This window comes from Adelges cooleyi, unplaced genomic scaffold, assembly GCF_023614345.1.
Source record: "Adelges cooleyi isolate 19-005CV unplaced genomic scaffold, UGA_ACOO_1.1 ACOO_flye_CR_arks_rails_tigmint_CR_PRNA_2, whole genome shotgun sequence".
In the NCBI taxonomy this organism is placed as follows: domain Eukaryota; kingdom Metazoa; phylum Arthropoda; class Insecta; order Hemiptera; family Adelgidae; genus Adelges; species Adelges cooleyi.
The window spans coordinates 9,481,564-9,502,035 of record NW_026095860.1 but is presented as its reverse complement, the minus strand read 5'-3'; the positions used below and the strand labels follow the sequence as shown (position 1 = coordinate 9,502,035).

General features: G+C 31.2%; 4 protein-coding genes across 5 annotated transcripts in view; 2 read left to right on the top strand and 2 right to left on the bottom strand.

Annotated features, from left to right (window-relative positions):
* Positions 1-1,918: 1,918 nt before the first annotated feature.
* Positions 1,919-9,907, bottom strand: LOC126833895 (FAST kinase domain-containing protein 4). 2 transcript variants are annotated; one of them, XM_050565474.1, is made up of 10 exons: positions 9,788-9,907; positions 9,639-9,677; positions 7,998-8,328; positions 7,716-7,931; positions 7,387-7,651; positions 7,159-7,283; positions 6,937-7,087; positions 6,588-6,656; positions 3,087-3,248; positions 1,919-2,283 (listed from the first exon to the last, which is right to left on the bottom strand). In XM_050565474.1, the coding sequence occupies exons 3-10, from the start codon at positions 8,313-8,315 to the stop codon at positions 1,994-1,996; spliced, it is 1,596 nt and encodes a 531-aa protein (XP_050421431.1). In that variant the 5' UTR covers positions 8,316-8,328; positions 9,639-9,677; positions 9,788-9,907; the 3' UTR covers positions 1,919-1,993. The 2 variants fall into 2 exon arrangements, with proteins under 2 accessions (XP_050421431.1, XP_050421430.1); XM_050565473.1 differs by having other exon boundaries at positions 9,639-9,895.
* Positions 9,908-10,250: 343 nt separating this feature from the next.
* On the top strand, positions 10,251-13,762 carry LOC126833896 (probable glutamate--tRNA ligase, mitochondrial). Its single transcript, XM_050565475.1, has 9 exons — positions 10,251-10,576; positions 11,354-11,588; positions 11,652-11,841; positions 11,909-12,123; positions 12,197-12,425; positions 12,489-12,649; positions 13,072-13,232; positions 13,308-13,459; positions 13,524-13,762. Exons 1-9 carry the CDS (start codon positions 10,465-10,467, stop codon positions 13,599-13,601), a joined length of 1,533 nt encoding a protein of 510 aa, XP_050421432.1. The 5' UTR covers positions 10,251-10,464; the 3' UTR covers positions 13,602-13,762.
* On the bottom strand, positions 13,153-16,098 carry LOC126833897 (MICOS complex subunit Mic27). Its single transcript, XM_050565476.1, has 6 exons — positions 15,956-16,098; positions 15,648-15,781; positions 15,421-15,566; positions 13,996-14,229; positions 13,764-13,930; positions 13,153-13,701 (listed from the first exon to the last, which is right to left on the bottom strand). The coding sequence occupies exons 1-6, from the start codon at positions 15,977-15,979 to the stop codon at positions 13,678-13,680; spliced, it is 729 nt and encodes a 242-aa protein (XP_050421433.1). The 5' UTR covers positions 15,980-16,098; the 3' UTR covers positions 13,153-13,677.
* A 2,378-nt stretch (positions 16,099-18,476) lies between these two features.
* LOC126833894 (disintegrin and metalloproteinase domain-containing protein 10) overlaps positions 18,477-20,472 on the top strand; it is a 74,743-nt gene continuing 72,747 nt past the window's right edge. The window contains exon 1 of the mRNA XM_050565472.1: positions 18,477-19,036. Coding sequence (XP_050421429.1) covers positions 18,937-19,036 — 100 coding nt within the window. The 5' untranslated portion in view covers positions 18,477-18,936. The remainder of the gene's footprint in view (positions 19,037-20,472) is intronic.

Genomic DNA, 20,472 nt, shown 5'->3' with positions numbered 1-20,472 from the left:
CGAAGATTTAATGATATTAGGCTTGTTTTTACGCCAGGAAATTTTCAGGGTGATATATTAGTATAACCTTAATTTTTATTAATTTAAAGTACAGCCACATACATTTTTTCACCAAACAAACAAATTTTATGAAAAATTTGAAACTTAAAAATAAACAACATAATTAAATAAACTGTTATTTTGAAAGATAAATCATGGTTCACCTTTTTGATCTTGTAATTAGGGTAAGAATTACACAGAGCAGCCGAGGGTAAACTTCTAGGGTCATAGAATCTTGTTTCATATCACTTCTTCTTCCTTGGTTTCGGCCAATCAAAAGCGTAACTCTAAATAAACATATTGCCATCTATATCTATCCTCTGCTGTGCTATTTGGTTCTGCTGCCTCGGTGCATCTCTTTTAACGCAGTCTTCCCACCTAACCGTTGTCTCCCAAGAGGTGTCCTCTCTACTGGGTTTTCCTCAATTACTTTCCTTATCAGCAAATCATGCTTCCTCTAGGCATGTCCTACAAATTTCGTATTTTAGAACTACACACACAAAATTGTTTTATTCAAGTTTTTACAACTAGTAAAAATATGTCCATTTACCAAACTTTTGCCAGATGTTCTATTTACAAAAAAGTAAGTGTTGTATAAATTTCAGAATTTTTAGTTTATGCACTAAAAAGTTATAGGTTCTTAAATATTGCATTTTTTCGTAAAATAGCAACCAAACTTTGAAGTTTCTTATACAACATAAAAAAAATTATGAATCAAGTGTAATTAAATGTATCAGAATAAACAATTTTTTTTGAAATTTTGACCTTGCGTCAGCATAAAAATTTAATGAAATTTATAAAACTTATTTTATTTTTGGCTACTTAAAAATTTGAAGAAAAAAAGTGTTTATGAATATTATGAAAAAGAACACTTTAATTACGATTGTTCAGTGGAAATTCCATTTCGATATCATAATAAGACATTAAGTATCGTGGTCGTGAACTTGTGGCGTTTTTACAATGAATTTACAGAATACAGCATCGCTTATGTCAAACAATTTTTTATTTTTATTTTTCGATTTTATGGAACTATAACTATAGGATATATTAGTTTGAGGCATTTAGAAAATCCACTCGCACATACATCAGGTTATTTGGCACGGAATGACCCTATAATAATGCGGTGTTTTGCAAAATACTTTTTACAGTTACTTCACTTACTTACGATACTATACCTTATTATAAGCATTATTTTTTTGATTATTTAATTGTATTTATATTAGAACTACCGATTACACGTGTAAGTAAATACATGTGTAACGCGTGTAGTCGAAATTGCCGTGTAGAAGTTCGTGTAGACTGTAGTTATAAGTACACATGTACCTGCAACTACACGTATTCTTACAACTGTAACTTGTAAGTTTTAATAAGGTATCTAATTTTACGTGATACTATTCTTTAATTAATGGTTGTCACTAAGAAAAAATAAAATCTACTCTGCACAGTTTTTTTGAAGACTCAAATGAGCTACCAAAAAAAAAAAAGCCATAAATCAAATGGTTTGTATAAAAAAATGTGTCAACTTGTAACAGGTATATATTGTATATTTATTATTTTGGCACGAAATTTTGGATCGGTTTACTGCCACTTATAAAATCCTTCAAGCTCCTACATTAGACCTCAATAATGCTGTTGCATGTGTCATATTTATTCTTAATTTGATTTTTCATTATAAATTATTTTTCAGGTACTGCTTATAGATTCCCACCAACATTCACCGTACAGAGCAATGATGTCACAAGTCCGAATATCAAAATTTGAAAGTCTATGTTTGTGGTATACCGATATGTTGTGCAGCTCAATTGGATCAAAACCTGATGCATATGAGATCAGTTTTTTGTATTACAAATGTGGGAAACGTAATTCAATTAGTGCTCAGTAAATTTGAATATTGGTTTATTCAAGACAAAACACAATAAAAACATACAAAGTGCAAAACTTTAAACTATTAACACTAAGGTTCATTAATTAACAATTTTATATTCTCTTTAAGATATTTGACCCTATTGACTAATGTATCACGAAGTCCAAACTCTGTGTAGGGAATCGATAATACTTTGTAACCAAGTGATTTAGCTAATTGTGTGTTAAGAACCGATATCCCATTAGGTTCATTATGACATCCACGACACGTATCGTGGAATCCAGTCAACATAAAAGCTATTTTATGTATGCCAGCTTTACTACTTGTAGTGCTATCAAGAGGTATGGGATTCAACTTTGAATCTATTGAACATTCTGCATCTAAAAAAAAAAAAAAAATGACAATATTAATAAGACATCATTAAGTTATAAATTATAGTAAATATGCTAATGAATTATACAAAATTATAATAACATATACAAGGTGTGGCAATCAATTAACAAGAATTTTGCTAGAACACATCATATAGTAACACTGATGCCGTGGAAATGAGCTTTTTATGAAAGTCCAAGGCTGTTTACCAGTTTACCAAGTTTGATTGTGATCAAAATTATATTTTATTCTATACAAGTTTTAGAAGTATTGTTTAGTGGTGTTGTGATGTGCAGTCGGAAAAAATAGTAACAAGCCTGTAAAAATTGTCTTGTGTACGAATGGGCTGCATGTTTTACAGTGGGTCGGTAATCGGTGAAAGACGGCGCAAGGCCAGGACCTGTCACCATAACAATGCACCCGCTCACATAACGATTGCAGTGCAATAGATTTTGACTAGAAAAAAACATTGCAACTCTCCCCCCCCCCTACAGTCTTGATCTGACTCTAGCTATCCTCCAAGCTCAGAGAATCAGGTTAAGGCTACTGCTATGAGGATTTGGAGGTCATCCATAGCTCTGTGACGCCAGGTTTGAACGGCTTAACAAAATGCGCTGGAACAAGTGCATTAGCTCGGGGGAGAGTATTTTTAGGGTATGGGTGCACAAGTCCATGTAAATGATGAATAACTCATCAAAATTGAGAATTCTCACTAATTTCCACACCTTGTATAATGAATTATAAAAACAATAAAAATAATGCATGCCTATTATTACTTAAATTATAAATTTGTTTATGAATTAAAACTTACCAATAATGAAACCAAAATTTGTATTTACATCGGTTTTTACATAATTAATTGATGGTAACATAGTTGATAATGCATCCATCATTGAGACCATTAAAGCTTGCTTATCTTTGGATCTCATTAATTTGACTTGACAATAATCTGAATTCAAATCCAACAATGGTCCTACAAGTAAACATTGTAATAATGCATGCTCAGTGGAAAAATTCAACGAAATTACTGTAGCTATTTCCTTTGTAGGAGAAAAATTAAAGATAATACAAATTGTTTTACATTGCTAGATATATTTAATTGTTAACTTTATAGACTTTTTAATGTCTGAAAATCTTAATAACTTTTGCTCACATATTCTTTTTGTTATCATCAAAGCACTCTTTTAAAAGACATCATATATACTATTTTTTAATGAGCTTATATAATCTGTTTGTTTTTGGTTGAATACAACTTATTCTAATTTGAACCGTACTTTGAAATGCGTAATTCGACAACTGTTGAGAATAGAACTAATATTTTTTCAAAAAAAATCTGACTATGTTAATAGAAGAAACATGTTTTTTTGTACAAAAAAGGGCCTTAATTTTTTTTTCATTATTATAATGCATACAGGTTATATTTTTGTAAATATTACAAAATTTTAAAAGAAAAAATTAAACATAAAAATACATACCACTATGCTGTTATATTAACCAGTACAAAACTTGCTAAGAGGACGTAAGAGGACAAATAGTACTCAGAAACTATTAATCGTAGAATAAATCTAAGGATACTTAAAGAAAGCCTGGAATGTCTACTATGTGCGTATAGAGCCATATTTCCAAAAAAAAATTGTTTACTTATAGTTATTTCAATAAGAATTTTTACTTTTTTCAAACGTTCATAAAACCATTGTAAATAAAGTAATTGAAAAAAACTCTCTACAGGCACGTAGAAAAAGTTCTGATCTTTCATATGGTACTATAAACAATTTTCTACCGCCAAAAGCGTACGAGTACTATTTGAAGTGTGAAGGGATGTTTTTTGAATTTTTATAATAATTATTACGTCGAGAGCTGGCGCGCCTAGCGGTCAATTTACTACATATCTTTATACGTTAGGAAAACCGGTTTTGGGCCGACTGCCGTAGCGCGGCGACAGCGATAACGTCAACGGTGACACCGCAATTATATTATTACCTGAAGTAAAAACAGATAACCCAATTTTTAACAATCAATTCTCAATAACAAACCAATATTATATTTTACTTGCACAGCGATACTGTTATTTAATATTTGATATTATATGTTCATTATTTTATAGAGAATTAGCTGAATAAGCCAGTCGCTAAGTCGCTTGTATGAAAAAGGTAGCAAGTGTAGTAAATTATAATTTGTAAAAATTGTGATTTAAAAAATGATTTAGGGAACGGGGGGAGGGGGGGTTATTGCACACTGTAAAAAAAATCGGAAAAATATTCAAATACCTCTCCGAAAAACCGAAACATGTACAACAACAATACAATGTTTACACCCCAGACCAAAATTAGTGTGGGGCCCCCTCCCCTCCTCAGACTAAAATTGGAAATTTTTAAGTTGCTATGTGTAAATTAATCAACAGTCAATTTTTAGTTACAATAAATCATATAGATCAGTAGCGTATTTTAAACAACATTTTGATTTTTGGGGGTCTCCACTTTTTTTTTTGTATTACCTGGTGTCCGTAATTTCTATATTCTTATTTTTCGTATATAGACGGTTTTTCACTCTCAATCTAAGCCACCCCCCCCCCTCATTCAATGCCGACCACTAACAACGTATTTATCTAACATAAATATTTGAAAAACGAATTTGTCAAACGTTCTAAGTGCCAAAGTATAAAAATTGAACTTTATAATTTAAATTGTATTTTATCCATTACCGGAAAGAATTGTTGTACATTTTCAAGTAAGGAATAGTTATTTATTAAAAAAAATAATCATATTTTAAACTCAAAAATATGTAATGTTTCCGCTAGTGAATAAAATACAAATCAAATTATAAAGTTCAATTTTTATACTTTAGCACTTGGAACGTTTGACAAATTAACTCTTCATTTATACTATAATTTATTTTTCTATATAATTACAATTTATAAATTAAAGAGTTTTACTCATAATATATTTCAATTATGATATATTCTTCGTATTCTATTTTTTCTTTTTTATAACAAAGCTAAACTCCGCAATAATGTCGGCGGTGACCACCATAATTTTCGGGATAACAACAGATAATCTAAGTTTACCTAATTATATTATTTGTAAATATTGTAGAAATACGACTTTACTTGAGAAATACTGTATTTTTGTTGCACAGAGAAGCCACATTTTTATTTTTCCTATTGTGTTGTGTTTTATAGATAAAAATTATAATACAAAATTTACATATGTACACTTTGTTTTTTTATCAAATAGTATTAGATTTATATATAATTATTATTTAATGAAATAAATCATAGAATATTATATATGACCCGTCCAGCACTTAAAGTTTATAACGGATACTCGTACCATTATACAATTATTATTCTATTGATGAATTTTTATAAACATGCTTTCAATTATTAATTTTTGATTTATAAATGAATTATCAGAAAGCTGAAATGTTTTACATAAAATACTGATTTTTAATGATTTTGTTTGGTGACCTATAATACTGTAAAAAAAAACACTAAAATATTCAATGCGACCATGGCCAATATAGGCTAAGCAAATTTGGAAACACGTATTTTATTGTAACAGACATGCAAAATAAGTATGCTCCAATATAAATGTTAATAAGTAAGTACGCTATACGAGGTATCAAGTTTATTCTGATATCTGAGAAAATTATTTATACGCTAAAATAAAGTAATTAAGTTATCAGAATGATTCAAACTATGATGGGTATTGTATTTTCTACTCTGTCCATTGTTATATAAATGTTAATGAACAGTAGCTATAAAAAAGATTTACTCGAGATTGTAACACGCGCACGAGCTCGCGAGTAGCGAATGTTTACCGCGACGAATCATACGTTGCCAGCATAATATTAGTTTTTACTAGATCGGCAGTCGGTGATAGAATAATGTGCCGCTCTGATAATACTACAACGCGCCGCCGCAGCACTCGTATGGCCGTGACTATAAACCGCCGCCGCCGAGACGGAGAATAACGCCATCTCTCGGGAGTTGTATACGTAACACTTTACCTGCGACGTCCTCTTAATGTTAACTATTATTAAAAATTGCAATATGCTTTAATAAATATTAGTGTAAAGGCCCCTCTCTTAGAGCATTCAGTGTAGGTAATTTTTTTGCAAAAACATGTTTTTCATTTATGTGAAAATAATTATGAAATAAAAGAAATCCGAAAAATATCTATCGTCTTAATCATTCTATTATGTTAATATGACAACTATGTTTGGAGATGTTTTTCAGAATAATAATCCTTGTTTTAGCACAAGAAACAGGATGTGTGGCATTATGTTGGTATAAGATATTATACATTTTTACCTTTATATTGTGTTTTGGTTGTCGCATATCCATTAACATTCAGTAGTTTTATAGGAATGATTCCAATATCTAAAAATTACAAAACCAGTTTAAGTATTCAATTTAATAATATTTTTGATGGCATCCCTATTTAACCACATCTTTCCAATTTATTTCTTCACAATATGTCATATTATTCCTTTAACTGCAGTCCATTACAAATCAATTAATTTTACTTTTAGAGTTTTTCTATAATAATATTTTTACTTTAATTCACTACTTAAGCTAGATCATTGCATTCTCGCCTGGAACTAGGGTAGGGTAATTACTATTTATTATTGATATATGCACATTGCACATGAAATATTACCTTTTAGATTTAGCACACTTTTTGTAAAACCAGGAGATAAAACAGATTTTAAATGATCGTCGCTTTCTCTTTTCAATACAATCAAACTCCATACCACATCCAGCCATGTATTTATATTACTGACGCCATCAATTTTGTTATTTTCAAACACCTATTAACATAAATTTATTAGTTCTTATATTACATGTATAATACAAACAGTAAGAAAATAAATATAAAAACCTTAAATATATTGTCCACATTAACTGTTTTATAGTTCACATAGGCCAACGTTATCAAAAATGACTCTAATATATGTTGTTTGCATTCATGATTTTCCAACCAAGAGGATATAGATTCTAGTAAGTCTAGACATTTTAATGTTGTTTAAATAAAATGTTTATTTTGAAAATGTTAAATTATTATTTATAATTTATTTAATAGTAATTGTATAATTCACAAATCCATTACCTGTATCCCTTAGTCGTAAAATGCCCATGCTGGTAATAATGGATCCAATTACTGAAGGACGATCATTTGTAGATATGGTACTACATAAATCAGCACTAACTTTTTCCATTAGTACTTCATCAGGAAAATTTAACACAGCTAAAGCGTACAATATATCGGCACATTGTTTGATATCAAGTTTTTCTGAGCATCTACCAATATTGAATGCTAATGACCGCATTAAAGTTGCCGAGCGTTTTTTTTTAACAGCAAGAGTTGAAAGCACCTGAAACAGTTAATTTAGCAAAAATACCATCTGCTTAATCAATTAAATAATTGGTTCTTATTACTTTGATCATTTGAGGTAAACTAATTGAAGAAATTAGTTTAGCAGCTTCGTCATCTCCAGTAATACCAAGAACGGTAGATAAGTCACTAAAAGTATTTTCTTTACCAACATTTTCTTTTCCTAGTAATCTACATAACTTCAAGAATCTTGGGTCAGCTTCAAAGTCTGACAATTTGGCTTTACCTGTAGTTGCCCAATCGGCTAACATTGAAACCGCCTAAAATGTTTTTAAAGGTTTATTGTTTAAATGTTACATACATTTTAGAAGTATGAAAATAATCACCTTTAATGCTTGTGATTTAGAAAGTGTTGACGAATCTGCCAATCCAAGAAGATCTTCTATAGTATTAGCGTTGTCTATTTTATTGTTGATAATATAATAGACATTTTTTTTAATTGTTTTTGCTGTGTCAATTTCTTTCAATGATGCAAATGCAGCTGCCACAATACTGCTAGTAGGACTATTAGTATTACTAATTTTAGTAATCGTTTTAGGCTCTTCTGGAATAGCTGGCTTAACATTTGACATTTTTGATGCTTGAGTCCTCAAGACAGAAATTATCTGTTTAGATGTTCTAGACCACCGCATCATAATGTACATTTAAAATAATCACCTGAAATTAATAAACATTAATTAAGTAAAAATATATATGACAAATGAGAAACATAACAATATTGTATAAGTATTAACTTTGAACAATTTTTTTGCTGTGAGTGTAAATAAAATCAAATTAATTTAACAAAATTAAATTTATAATATACTTCTACAAATTATCGATTTACTGTGAATTTTAATGATAAATGGATTAAATAGAGAACCCCAAAGAATGGCTTATTTACAGGGTAGCCGGTAGTGTGTTAGATCTTATACTTTTCAACTTGTGTACAAATGATCAGCCCACTCTAATAGACAGACACTTTTTATATGCTGACGACCTAGCAATCGGAGCTCAAGACAATACATTATATTCAATAATGTAGAAACCAAACTAACAAATCCACTAAAAGATATGACCAACTATTATGACAGTAATAAATTAAAACCAACTCCAAACACAGGTATGTGACTTATACCTACAAAACTGTGATATCAAGAAATGCCTTGATATGGCTATAGTACGGTCACTTTAACAAGATACTTCGTCGCGTTAGCAGCGACCAGTTTTTACCCCACAACATCGTCATAGTTCGGCACTACCTACTGTGCGTTACAGATACAACTTGCATGGTGATGGACGAGTTTTGGTCTGCGGCCCGGGTATCTTCTTAAAGTGACCGGAGTATATAAAAAACTTTGCAGTGCATTGATTATCCAGTGTACTTCAGCATTACCCTAGATAGGACTTTGACATTTAAGTTTCATACACATAGAACAGATGGCCTACATAAATCCCCTTCAAAATGTCAAGATTACAATGATAGAAAGATGAGCTGCAAGCGGAAGAATCGATCCAGCCTACTTAACAACTTCTTAACTGTGGCCACTGTAGGAAGAAAACCCTACATAGAATGAGAGTTGGGAGTGGCAAGAACTAAATATAATAATGAAATTGGGGCTTTAGTGAAGAAAAGAAAGCATGTGAATGTGGAGAACGACAAACTGATTAATATGTTCTTTCATGTACCATAAGTCCCACACAATGCACCAATATAGCACTGGCAAACACAAATACATAGAGGACGTTACCATCTATGTGACTTTTATTATATTACCTAGGTCATGTTACTAATATTACTTAATCTGTAAATTTTATTATATAATGATTAATATATTTTTTATATTATCATTTTTATTGGCAGTTTTTAACCAAACTCGTGAAAATTAAGATTACTTATAGCTGTAGCATTATAATGTAACATTATTATAATAATGTATAAAAGATTATACAGCCAAATATTATGTATTGGTGAAATTAAAAAATACCTTTTTTTTAATAGTATTACAGCCCGTTTTCTGATTTTTCTGAAATTTACAGCAAGATAATAAAGATTAAATTTATTAAAGATTTTGTTTTTATAAAAAATTAATTGCATTTAGTATGCATTCAATATTAAATGCATGGTTTAACTCACGAACTTAAGACACAGTAGTACAATTTATAATAGTAAAAACGAAAAAAATGGATACATGGTTACTCGGATTTCAGCCTAGACACCCGATAGCGGATGATCGGCTGTGATGACTTCGAGTTATGATAAGAAATCTTTTGAGCAATTTTCACACTTTTTACAGTGTTCACTACATTTTTATAATAAAATCATAGACCTATAAAAACGACCATTCAAAAAATATTTATATAAAAAATGTACAAAAAAAAGTAAGTGCGCTTAATAGTTTTAAATCTTAGTACTTTAAAGTTTTATAAATTACTGTAAGATTTATAAATAAAACGCCGGGTTTATAAGAATTAAAAAAAAAATAACATTATTTAGCAAGCTTGCAAACGAGTAAACGTTTATCATTTTTATTTAAGTCATATCTCCCTTTTGTCGCCTTTTTTCAACCGTGTTATCAGTTATCAAGTATCAACTTATTGTCCAAGGATTTTTAATTTGTTTTAATATTTATTCCTCTACAGTCTACTTTATACTTGATACTTCAAACTTCAGAGTTTTGATGTTGTATTACAATTTATTTGAAGTTACACGATCATGAGATCTTATTAGACCTCTCTGTTTCCCATTAAACAGAAAATTCTTAATTCATCAAAAGCTATGTTGTTGTATATGTCGTGTTGTTGAATAAAAAAATGTACAATAAGTATTTGTTTAAAAGTTCTACTTGTAAATCAATAGTCTTTAACATTTGTCTTCGGTTTCATTCAGAATCAGTGAGAGTAAGATTTGCGCCTAGTCCTACAGGTAGGATAAAATAATCTAAAATTTAGTTAATATATTTTGGTATTTAATTTATTTATAGATACATTCTAAGCACAATTAGACCAAAATAATTTTTAACATACAAATTTATAATATACACAAAAACAATTTTGATTTAACCCTAGATTTACAGTCTTTGAGGTCTAGAAGCTTTAATGCTGATGTAAAGTTCTTGTATAATATATTAAATGGCTTTATCGACTGTCCCGAATTTTTATGTAGAATCAAAATAAAAATACCTACATTTATTACTACTTATAGATCAAACAAGCAATTCTGGTTGCCTTTCAGTGCTGCTAATTATGTGATTAACAGTCCTGAATACCGTCTACCGTCATCGGCTAGGCTAATATGTTGAAAGATTTTGATTTTTTCACAGATTCCTTATCCAAGTTGAAACATTTAAATCCTTAGTGCATTAAATATTAAATTAAAAATATGTAAAAGAAAAATAGAAAAATTATATAAAAGAAAACAATTTTTTTTTGGTGTAAAAATAATTTGTGTAACTGATTTATATTTCTTGTATAATCTTAAGACGTATCTACTGTACTTTTACCCCTTATGGATGTCAATTATTAAATAAATAAATAGAAATAAATAACCCATTGAAAAAAGGGAAATGAGGAGGGGGGTTTGGTTGAAGATGTTCTTGATGTCTAAACGTTTTTTACTTACTTTTCATATTTGAACACTCAGTATAAAAAATACTAAAAATAGTAATATATTTTAATTAGTCTCATACAATTTTTGTTTTAGGAAATCTCCATTTAGGTGGATTTCGTACTGCTCTTTATAATTATTTATTCGCAAAATCAAAAGGGGGAAAGTATATTTTACGAATTGAGGACACCGATCGTTCAAGAGTGGTTAATGGTGCTATTGATCAGCTTCAAGAAGATTTAAAATGGTTGGGTATAGAATTTGATGAAGGTCCAAAAATTGGTGGATCATTTGGTCCTTATATTCAGTCAGAAAGATTGAGTAATTACAAGTAATGAAAAACTAGTTCTTACACACACAAATTATTGTATAAAAATATATATTTTTCTCGTAGACTAGCAGCACAGGAGTTGCTCAATAAAGGTTATGCATATAAATGTTATTGTACTGAAAAGAGATTAGATCTTTTAAGAAGAGATGCTATACGTACTAGAAGAATACCGCGTTACGATAACAAATGTCGAAGTTTAGATGCAGAAGAAATTGAACAAAAGAAAAATATGAATTTTGTTATCAGATTTAAGGTTTTTTTTCATTTAATCAATTAAATTAATTGATAGAAAATGTATTTATTAAGTACAAGTATTTCAGTTAGATCAAGATGATGGCCATTTTCATGATCTCGTTTATAGAAATGTTACTAGGAACGTAGCTGCTGTAGAAGGAGACCCCGTAATTGTGAAATCTGATGGTTTTCCTACTTACCATCTAGCAAATGTTGTCGATGACCACAATATGCAAATTACACACGTTCTTAGAGGTGTCGAGTGGCAACCATCGACATCAAAGCATATCTTACTATACAAGTAATAGTTTTTAAATTACTAAAAATTTTTGACAAATACAACATTATTTAAAAAGAAAAATTTGAAAATTTAGAGCTTTTGGTTGGACGCCACCAAATTTTGCACATTTGCCGTTGTTGATGAATATAGATGGCACAAAACTGTCTAAACGACAAAATGATATTACAATTAGTTCCTATAGGCATAAGGGTATTTATCCTGAAGCGTTGTTAAATTTTGTAGTAAGTTGCGGGGGAGGCTTCAGTGACAATCAAACAAAGAGTAAAACACGAATTAAAACTTTAGATGAACTTATAAGTAATGTAAGTAAGATAAATTTTATGAGTACAAAACTATCGCATAAGATTATATTTTTTAAATTTTAGTTTGATATAAGACTTATAAATTCTAATTCATGTCAAGTGCCATGGGATAAACTTGACTTTTTCAATAGAGCTCAACTAAAAATTGAACTTGGAACTGTACATGGAAGAAAAAAGGCTGTAGAACAGTTGAAATATACTATTGAAAATGCGTTTTTGAAAAAGTAAGAATACAAATCAACATTTTGTATAAAAAACGACATTTTTAAATTACAAAAAACAAAAATTTCATGAAAAAACATTGTTATTTGTTTGGCAGCTGAAACGTGCCTTTTTTTTGTAAGGAGCATTGAAATTATAACAGTATTTAATATTCTGTTGTACAGTAAACTTTTTTCATTTATCGATTGACAATTTTTTTAATTTAAATTTAAAAAAAGTCACATTTAAGTATTTTTGCCATGGAGATACTAAATTAGGAACTCCAAATTTTAAACATTTGCATTGTTCCAAATACTGATACACATTGATACTCACCATCTATGTTTACTTTTAAATAATTAATTCCAAAAAAACATCTATCTAATTAAATTAGTAACTTTTAAATAACAATAACCTATTTATTTAAGCCCATTTGTTGTTTTAGCGAAGCAGTCGATTTGGATTTAAGCGAATCGCACTTGGAAAATATTTTGTTGTGGAGTGTCGAAAGAATTACAAACATAAATGAACTAGTAAATGAGAATTTTAAGTTTATTTGGATGAAGCCATCAGAATCTTCTCTACAAACTATGAATTATGATAAAGGTAACCAAAATACAGACTATCAATGATCATAATAATAACACTACAGATTAATACAATAATTTTTTTTTTTTTCAGAACTTATAATGCAGTTAAAAGAACATCTACTCAATATGGATAGTTTTGATGTTGATAATCTAGGGGAGACGTTACACAAGTTTTCTAAATCAAATAATATTATCTACAGTAAATTCATGAAAACTTTACGTAATATTATTAGTGGCCTGAAGGTAAGTCGACAGGCTGTTTCGATTTTTTAATATTTATATTAATCAAATCACTTATGTTTTACAGCAAGGGCCAAGTGTAAGTGAAATGATGGTAATCCTTGGTAAAGAAGATGTGATTGCTCGTTTAAGTAGAGCATGTTAATTAAATAGTTCTAAATCCATGCTAAATTGTATTTGTAATCGCCATATACTATTAATAGCAATGATACATTTGACTTTTATTTACTTTTATCATCAGGTACCTAGAAATAATAAAAATAATGTTAATTAAATAAATATTTCTGATTTTTCATTTTTAACATACATCTTTGTTGTTTAAAATAAGTTTTTTTAAAGAGTCAAACTTTCCGTTGATGTATTCAATTGATGAACTAAACAATGTTTTTAAATCTGGTTTGTTTTCACTGGAAGTTTCTAAATCTTTTGGCGCTGGTAGTGGAGGTAATTCAAAGCCAGTTACATCTTTGGTTACTAAAATGTTTGAAGTAAATTAACACGTTTTAACTTGTATATTGACAATTTTAAATGTTTCTTACTGTTATTAATTAAATGATAGGAAACTAAAGAATAACGTTTTATCGTTTTTGAAACTTCCTCAGATTCTTTTGGATATCCCACATAAAACGCAGCAGTTGCTCCACTTGTTGTATAAATGATTTTCTTAAATTTTCCTTTTCTTATCGCTAACAATAAACCAGTCAAACCACCGCCCACAACAAATCCAGCTCTTAATGTCGAATTGTTCTCTTGACGCAAATTATCCACAAAAGCTTCATAATAAGAAAAAAATACATAACTCATTAATCAAGCATAATACTAAAAATTAAAATATAAAAATAAATATATAAAACTAGTTTTACAAGGTAAATATATATCTGGATTTTTAGATTTATATGTATATAATACTTATAAAGTACTATAATATAATAATTCAGAAACGGAAACAGCTTAAGAGCAACGGAAAGCGCCAAATTTTATACAATAAAGACTAAAACATGAAGTCACTTTCTGATGTGTCTACTGAACCAATTTCAATTTTTTTTTTTTGTTATAAAGTATAACAACTTTTCTATGGCGGCTAAAAAGCCGATTTTATTACTTCTGTTTTCAAAATTTTAAAACAAAATAAAAGTTTATCAAATATTACCTACCTTTTTCCCTTTAATAAATAGCGCTTTCTGTTCCAATTAAGAGGACGTCATACTCCCTATTTATTAGGGAGTGCCGAAGTAAAAATAAGCTTACCAGGGCGCTGATTCTTGAATTTTTATTGCCTTCAACAAGATTATGTCGCCATATTAAACCAATGGTGACAAAATTTTGTCAAATTCGATAAACGTTCATGAATCGGCTCCCGTGTAAGCTAATTTTTCTTCAGGGGTTTTGGGTATGTAAGTCTCCAATCATCCTAACAAGAATCTGATAGGAGTCCAGTTGGATTCAGGAGGAGCTGGCAGGTGTAAGAAGTTCCTTAAAATGTAATCATACTGTAATAGGACGCACATGCTCCTACGATGTCGCTGATAACTGATCACCGCAGCTAACATTAACTGAATAGTGAAGCAGACGTCTCTCGCAATGATAATTCTCTAACTTCAAGTAGTTATAACTTGTGAACTATAAGAGTCTGTATTTCTGACTACCAATTCATAATCAGCATTAAAAAAAAACATAAATGGCAAAAAAAAAAAATTGTGTGTCCGATAATGTGCATCTGTTCCTAGGTTAGAATAGACTTCGATGACTAATGCATTTTCAATCATATAACACTATAATACTTTTTACCAAGTAACCTATTCCTACCAAAATAACCTGTTCCAGGTTTTAAAAAAAGCCATGTATTATAGGCAATTTAAAATTAAATTTGTTTAAAAATGCATGAGTTTTATTTATATAAGCAACATAGAAAGCAAGTTAATATGTATGTTAAACTAGAAAAAACTTAATATGTATGTACTTACATTCTGTATGGGCAATTCCTGTTTGAAAGAAAGTAGACCCTCTTTCTCTGATCCCTGACAATCTAGTATTGAAATTTACAACTTCTTCACGAACTTTTTTAATGGTGTCTAATGCTATTGTTGGTTTCCAATTGTCCTCTTGTTCACTGTTAAAAAAAAATATATACATATATATATATTTGTTCTCTTTTATCTTATTAATTGAATTAAGCCACAATTATTCATACACAGTTTTTCCTTTATTTTCGTCAGGATAAATAGATAAATCTTTAGGTTTGACGAGATTTGGTTCTTCTTCCTTGGCTAACACTTTTGGAAAAACTGATGTTGTAGCTAACAGCGTAATACTGGTTACTGTTGACTAGACAAAAAATTAAATAAACATAATATATAACGTTTTTGAACATCACAATTGTTTTTGTGTGGCTATTTATATTATTAATCATATTGTGTTACAAAAATTATATGAATTTTCTTAGTAATATTAAAAATGGCAAGTAATTTTAACGTAATTAATGTAAAAAAAATATCTTACTCGATTGGTGATAAATTTCGTCATTTTTGATGTATTTAATTGTACAAAAGAACCCAAAATTAATGAAATGTCAAAACCAAATGTATTATGTAGGTCTTTAGGAAGACGTCACTTGTGACTTGTCTGATAATATAGATTTTATTTAATTGGGCAAAGATAAGTCTACATTTATATTTATTATTAACAAATAACAGTTGTTTTCTTTTGATAACAGCTACGCATAGTATTTCAAATATATATATATATATATATATATATAATGAAAAAATAAATAGGTACGTCAGCATTTTGTATTATCAACTTTTACAGTATGGTTGCCGGGTTGCTCATAGATTAAATACACGACCGCCCGAAAAAACCGGGGGCCATTTTGCGGTTATCACAAGTTGTTGATATACCTATTTATTTTGTCACGAAATACGGTCCGTTTATTGATTTTATTGGTTGATTCGAGTTACTACATTTTTCGCCGGCCATACCATAAACCTTATACTACTGTAGTATAAGGTTTATGGGTCATACAGAAAACGCGTGTTATCAGTAGTGATGGGAATCCGAAAATCCGGATTTTCTTACAATAAAAATGCTATTTAAGTCACTTAAAAATGTTATAAGTATTAAATATTTTTACAGTTTAAAGCCGTACCTAAGTAAAATATTTTTGATGAAAATGTAAAAAAAACAACACTAAAATAGTGAACTCCTTTTGAATTTCGGATTTATTGAAATCCGAAATTAATTTATAGTTAGTTAAGCGTTTTTTTTTTAATTTTCATCAAAACATCTTACTTAAGGGGGCACCATACAGACCATTTTTAAGGAGTTTTGTAAAGACATAATTTAAGAAAAAATTGGTTTAAATAAATTTCGACCATGTCAATAAATTTACCGCTTAATTTATATAAGCTTCAAGGTATTATTTTTAATTTAAATCATTTTGTCAATGAGTAAAATCTATGATTGGCTGCTAACCAGCGTATATCAGTATATGACATTCACCCAACAAATAACACTTTGGAGATGCAGGCAAAAGGTCGCCCGACGGGTGTCTACGATCTAATGGACGATAGTCGATAGTTAACGATTGTCGCATTTCTATGTGCGAGTCGCGTAACTTCAATCACATGGTAGAGCGATACGGCAACTACCTGAATTTAGCTTTCTAACCGCGAGTAGATGCGATTGCGACAGCTAGATAGCGTAAGCTGTGCATCCGCCACATACGTGTTACTATTATGATTTTTAACAAATGACCGATTCCTCAGGGCTCAGACGGTGGCCGAAGACTGCTCCGAACGGTTGTCATATAAGGTGATTCATTATTCCATATTATTCTCCATATCGGTTGTTTAGAACATAATATTGTGATGTGTTCATAGAGCCAAAAAATACAAAAACTAGGTTAAAAATGAATAAATATTCTTTTAAAATTTTAATTACCTTAGTTCTATACCCTGTTCGCCGAGAGAGCATGCCGCGACCCGACGAAAATTGGCCGTTCTGCGCATCCCCCCGCGGCACCCAGTGTGACTAGCGTTCCTCCCGAAGTCCGCCCTGTCTGCCAGCCTCTTAGTCTTGCTGCTTAGTCTTCAGTCTACATGCGCAAACCCGGCATGCTCTCTCAGCGAACAGGGTATAGGCTAAATATGTATGAAGGTCCTGAATTATAGTTTCTTAAATCATCGATGCTGGCAGTGTCTTGAACTATTAACTAATTATGAGGATTTATGGAGAATTATAAACTCATACTGAGCACATATAGGTACAGCAGATTTAGCTTGTGTCGAGTCTCTCCATGAAAAGAAAATCACCAGGTCTATAATATGTTTTAGATATTTATGTATACACATTTTTTTTTCTTTAATGTTTCCTAGAGTTTTTTTTTTACTTAAAAAATAAGCATAAAAACTATTCAACATTTTTGTAGTTTGCAATAAATTTTTTGGGGAGGGGGCCACCCCAAATAGTTAGGACGAAGGCGAAGGCGAAGGAGAAGAAGATTTGTTTTCCAACTCTTAGTTTGGGGCCAAGCTATCAGTTCATTTACAATCATTGGCGCAAACAGAGGGAATTTCCTAGAGGACTAGGGAATTTAAATCCTTTAAATCTCCATTATGTATTTTTCAAGATGCCAAAAACTGTCTTTGTGTCAAACACCCATGGCTTCTTCATGTAGAAACTAAGATTTTTTAACCTAATTTCGGTGAATCTTTGAAGGGTCTGAACTTACCAAGCCTCTCCTCTACTAATTACTATCCTGTCTACTCTTTACCTTGTGGGCTGTCCCGGCTGTGGCTTAGATTATGTTGGGGACACAGTGGTAGGCCGACTCCGTGACGTTAACACGAACAGGCGCGGCGACAGTCGTTCCACATGGTTGTCATGGACGGCTGCGGGGTGGGGTTTCTCGCTTGCACGTGTTGCTTGTGCTGCGCTCTAATGCCCGAGAACCCGCGACGGCGTTTCAGCTGTTGCGAGCGCGGTACCCGTCGTCATCGCCTCTGCTGACCACCACCGCCGTTCTTTGTCGTCCATAGGCCCCAGCCGTCAGCCAGTCGCTTGTCGTTTGCCGTGTATGTTTGTTGGTCGTCGTTTGTGTGAATTCTACGCGAGTTCTCGTTCGTCGGGACAATTAAACTTGACAATAATAATTATAAATGTGTTTATAAAAAGCCGCATAAACTGGTAAAAATTTGGATTTTTGAAAAATAAATTTACTAGTAAAAAAAAAATGTATACGTTATATTAATTTTAATAACTTCGCGTTTGTGACCACGAAAAATGGCACGCGAATATTTGTGCCGTCGTGGGCGGCAGCGAACAGCGCTATGATACGACGACGTTCACTCGGCCCAGGTATTGGTCCAACGGATTGCGAAAACATGCGATCGCGTAAAAAACCCGTAGTCGCGTTATAGCCAAGAAACGATGAAGGGCACGTAAAACGGCCGTCGTCCGTCGGTACACCGAATACACGGGACATGAGGCCGTCGTCGTCCACGGCCACAGTCGGAGTTGTGGTCGTCATCTTGGCCGCGTTGAAGTTTCATGGGACATGCTCTACACCCGTGCTCCAGCCAGGTAAATCATGATCCGTTTTGTTTTCATATAAAATCCATGACTGAACAATATGGAAAATTAGGGATATAATTGTTGGGGATGCTGTAGCAGGGGCGGGTTTTATCACTTACCGAGGGGGGGGGGGCTAATTGAGGTCTTACCTAGCTGTATTTTAAATCCAAAATCCAACAATAAAAAAATAGCTTGAAACCTAAATATTTAAATATCCATAAATATTAAATAACCATATATTCTTCAATGACGATATTTTATAATAATTATTGAAATATCATAATATTTGCCTTAAAAAAAAATAGCTTAGCCCCAGGGGGGGGGAGGCTACTGCCCCCTTAAACCCGCCACTGTGCTGTAGCTTCCGTAATAGCCGCTTTAAGTGTGCTTTCCTAGTTCTCTTCAAATATCTATATTTAAGATTGATTATTATACAAAATCAATTAGTGACATGGTTTTTTTTTTTTTATAAAATGTATACAAAAATAGGTAATTTTTTTGGGAGGAACTCCCTCAAGTTTTCATCTGGTTCAATGGTCTCTCAACAAGTCATGTGTGAAGAATAAAAGCGCAGTGTGGAATGAAAAATGTTATATATTGTTTTATTCGACCAACATGTTTAGTGGATTAATAAGAAAGAAAACATCCAACGAATACTATATAGACTGATTGAATAGTTACAGTTAACTCAAACAACAATTTAACGCTGTTTGTTCGATGTCAATATTCGGGTGGCTAAAATCTGGGTGAGAGGGTGTCCATTACGTTTTAAATTGTCTGCTCTGTGAGGCTGAGGAGCACTAATCGGTTAAGAAAGTTAAAAGTGTACTTGAAATTATTTGGTAATTTTAATAATTAGCCGTAACACGATTATCGTTCGTTTTAACGTTCATTCGACTTTATGAAACTAGAATTTAAATCATAGTCGGACCAAAAACGTTAGAAACAACATTTGTAATCCAAACGTGAAACGAGTCGTTTTACTCGATGGAAACGTTAACGAGTGGGTAATTACTTTAACTCAGTCAAATTCAAATAGCGAACTAGTTGGAAATGTTGACTAATTCTCCCGGGCTTCATTGTCTGTCTTATCGACCTCGTCCGGTATGTACCTATATGCCTACCTATACCTATGGTCGCCTCGAGATCCAACCGCTTTCTCTTCTGTTGCGCCCACGCAAATCTCTCGAGCAAACAGTCCAAGATTATATTATTATATCGATGTCGTACTAAAATGAGATTCTTTAGAGGCGTAATATAATTTTGTGTCGTTCATCGAAACTTTTATAATCTTGTTAACAAATATTGAATATAAAAAATAATTTAGGTATCCTAGAATCGTTAACATAATAATGTATATTCAGTGTGTTGATCTATCATCTAGTGTTATCTTTTGGTCTGTCGTATATTTATATATAATTTAAAAGAGAATCGATCGTGTCAAG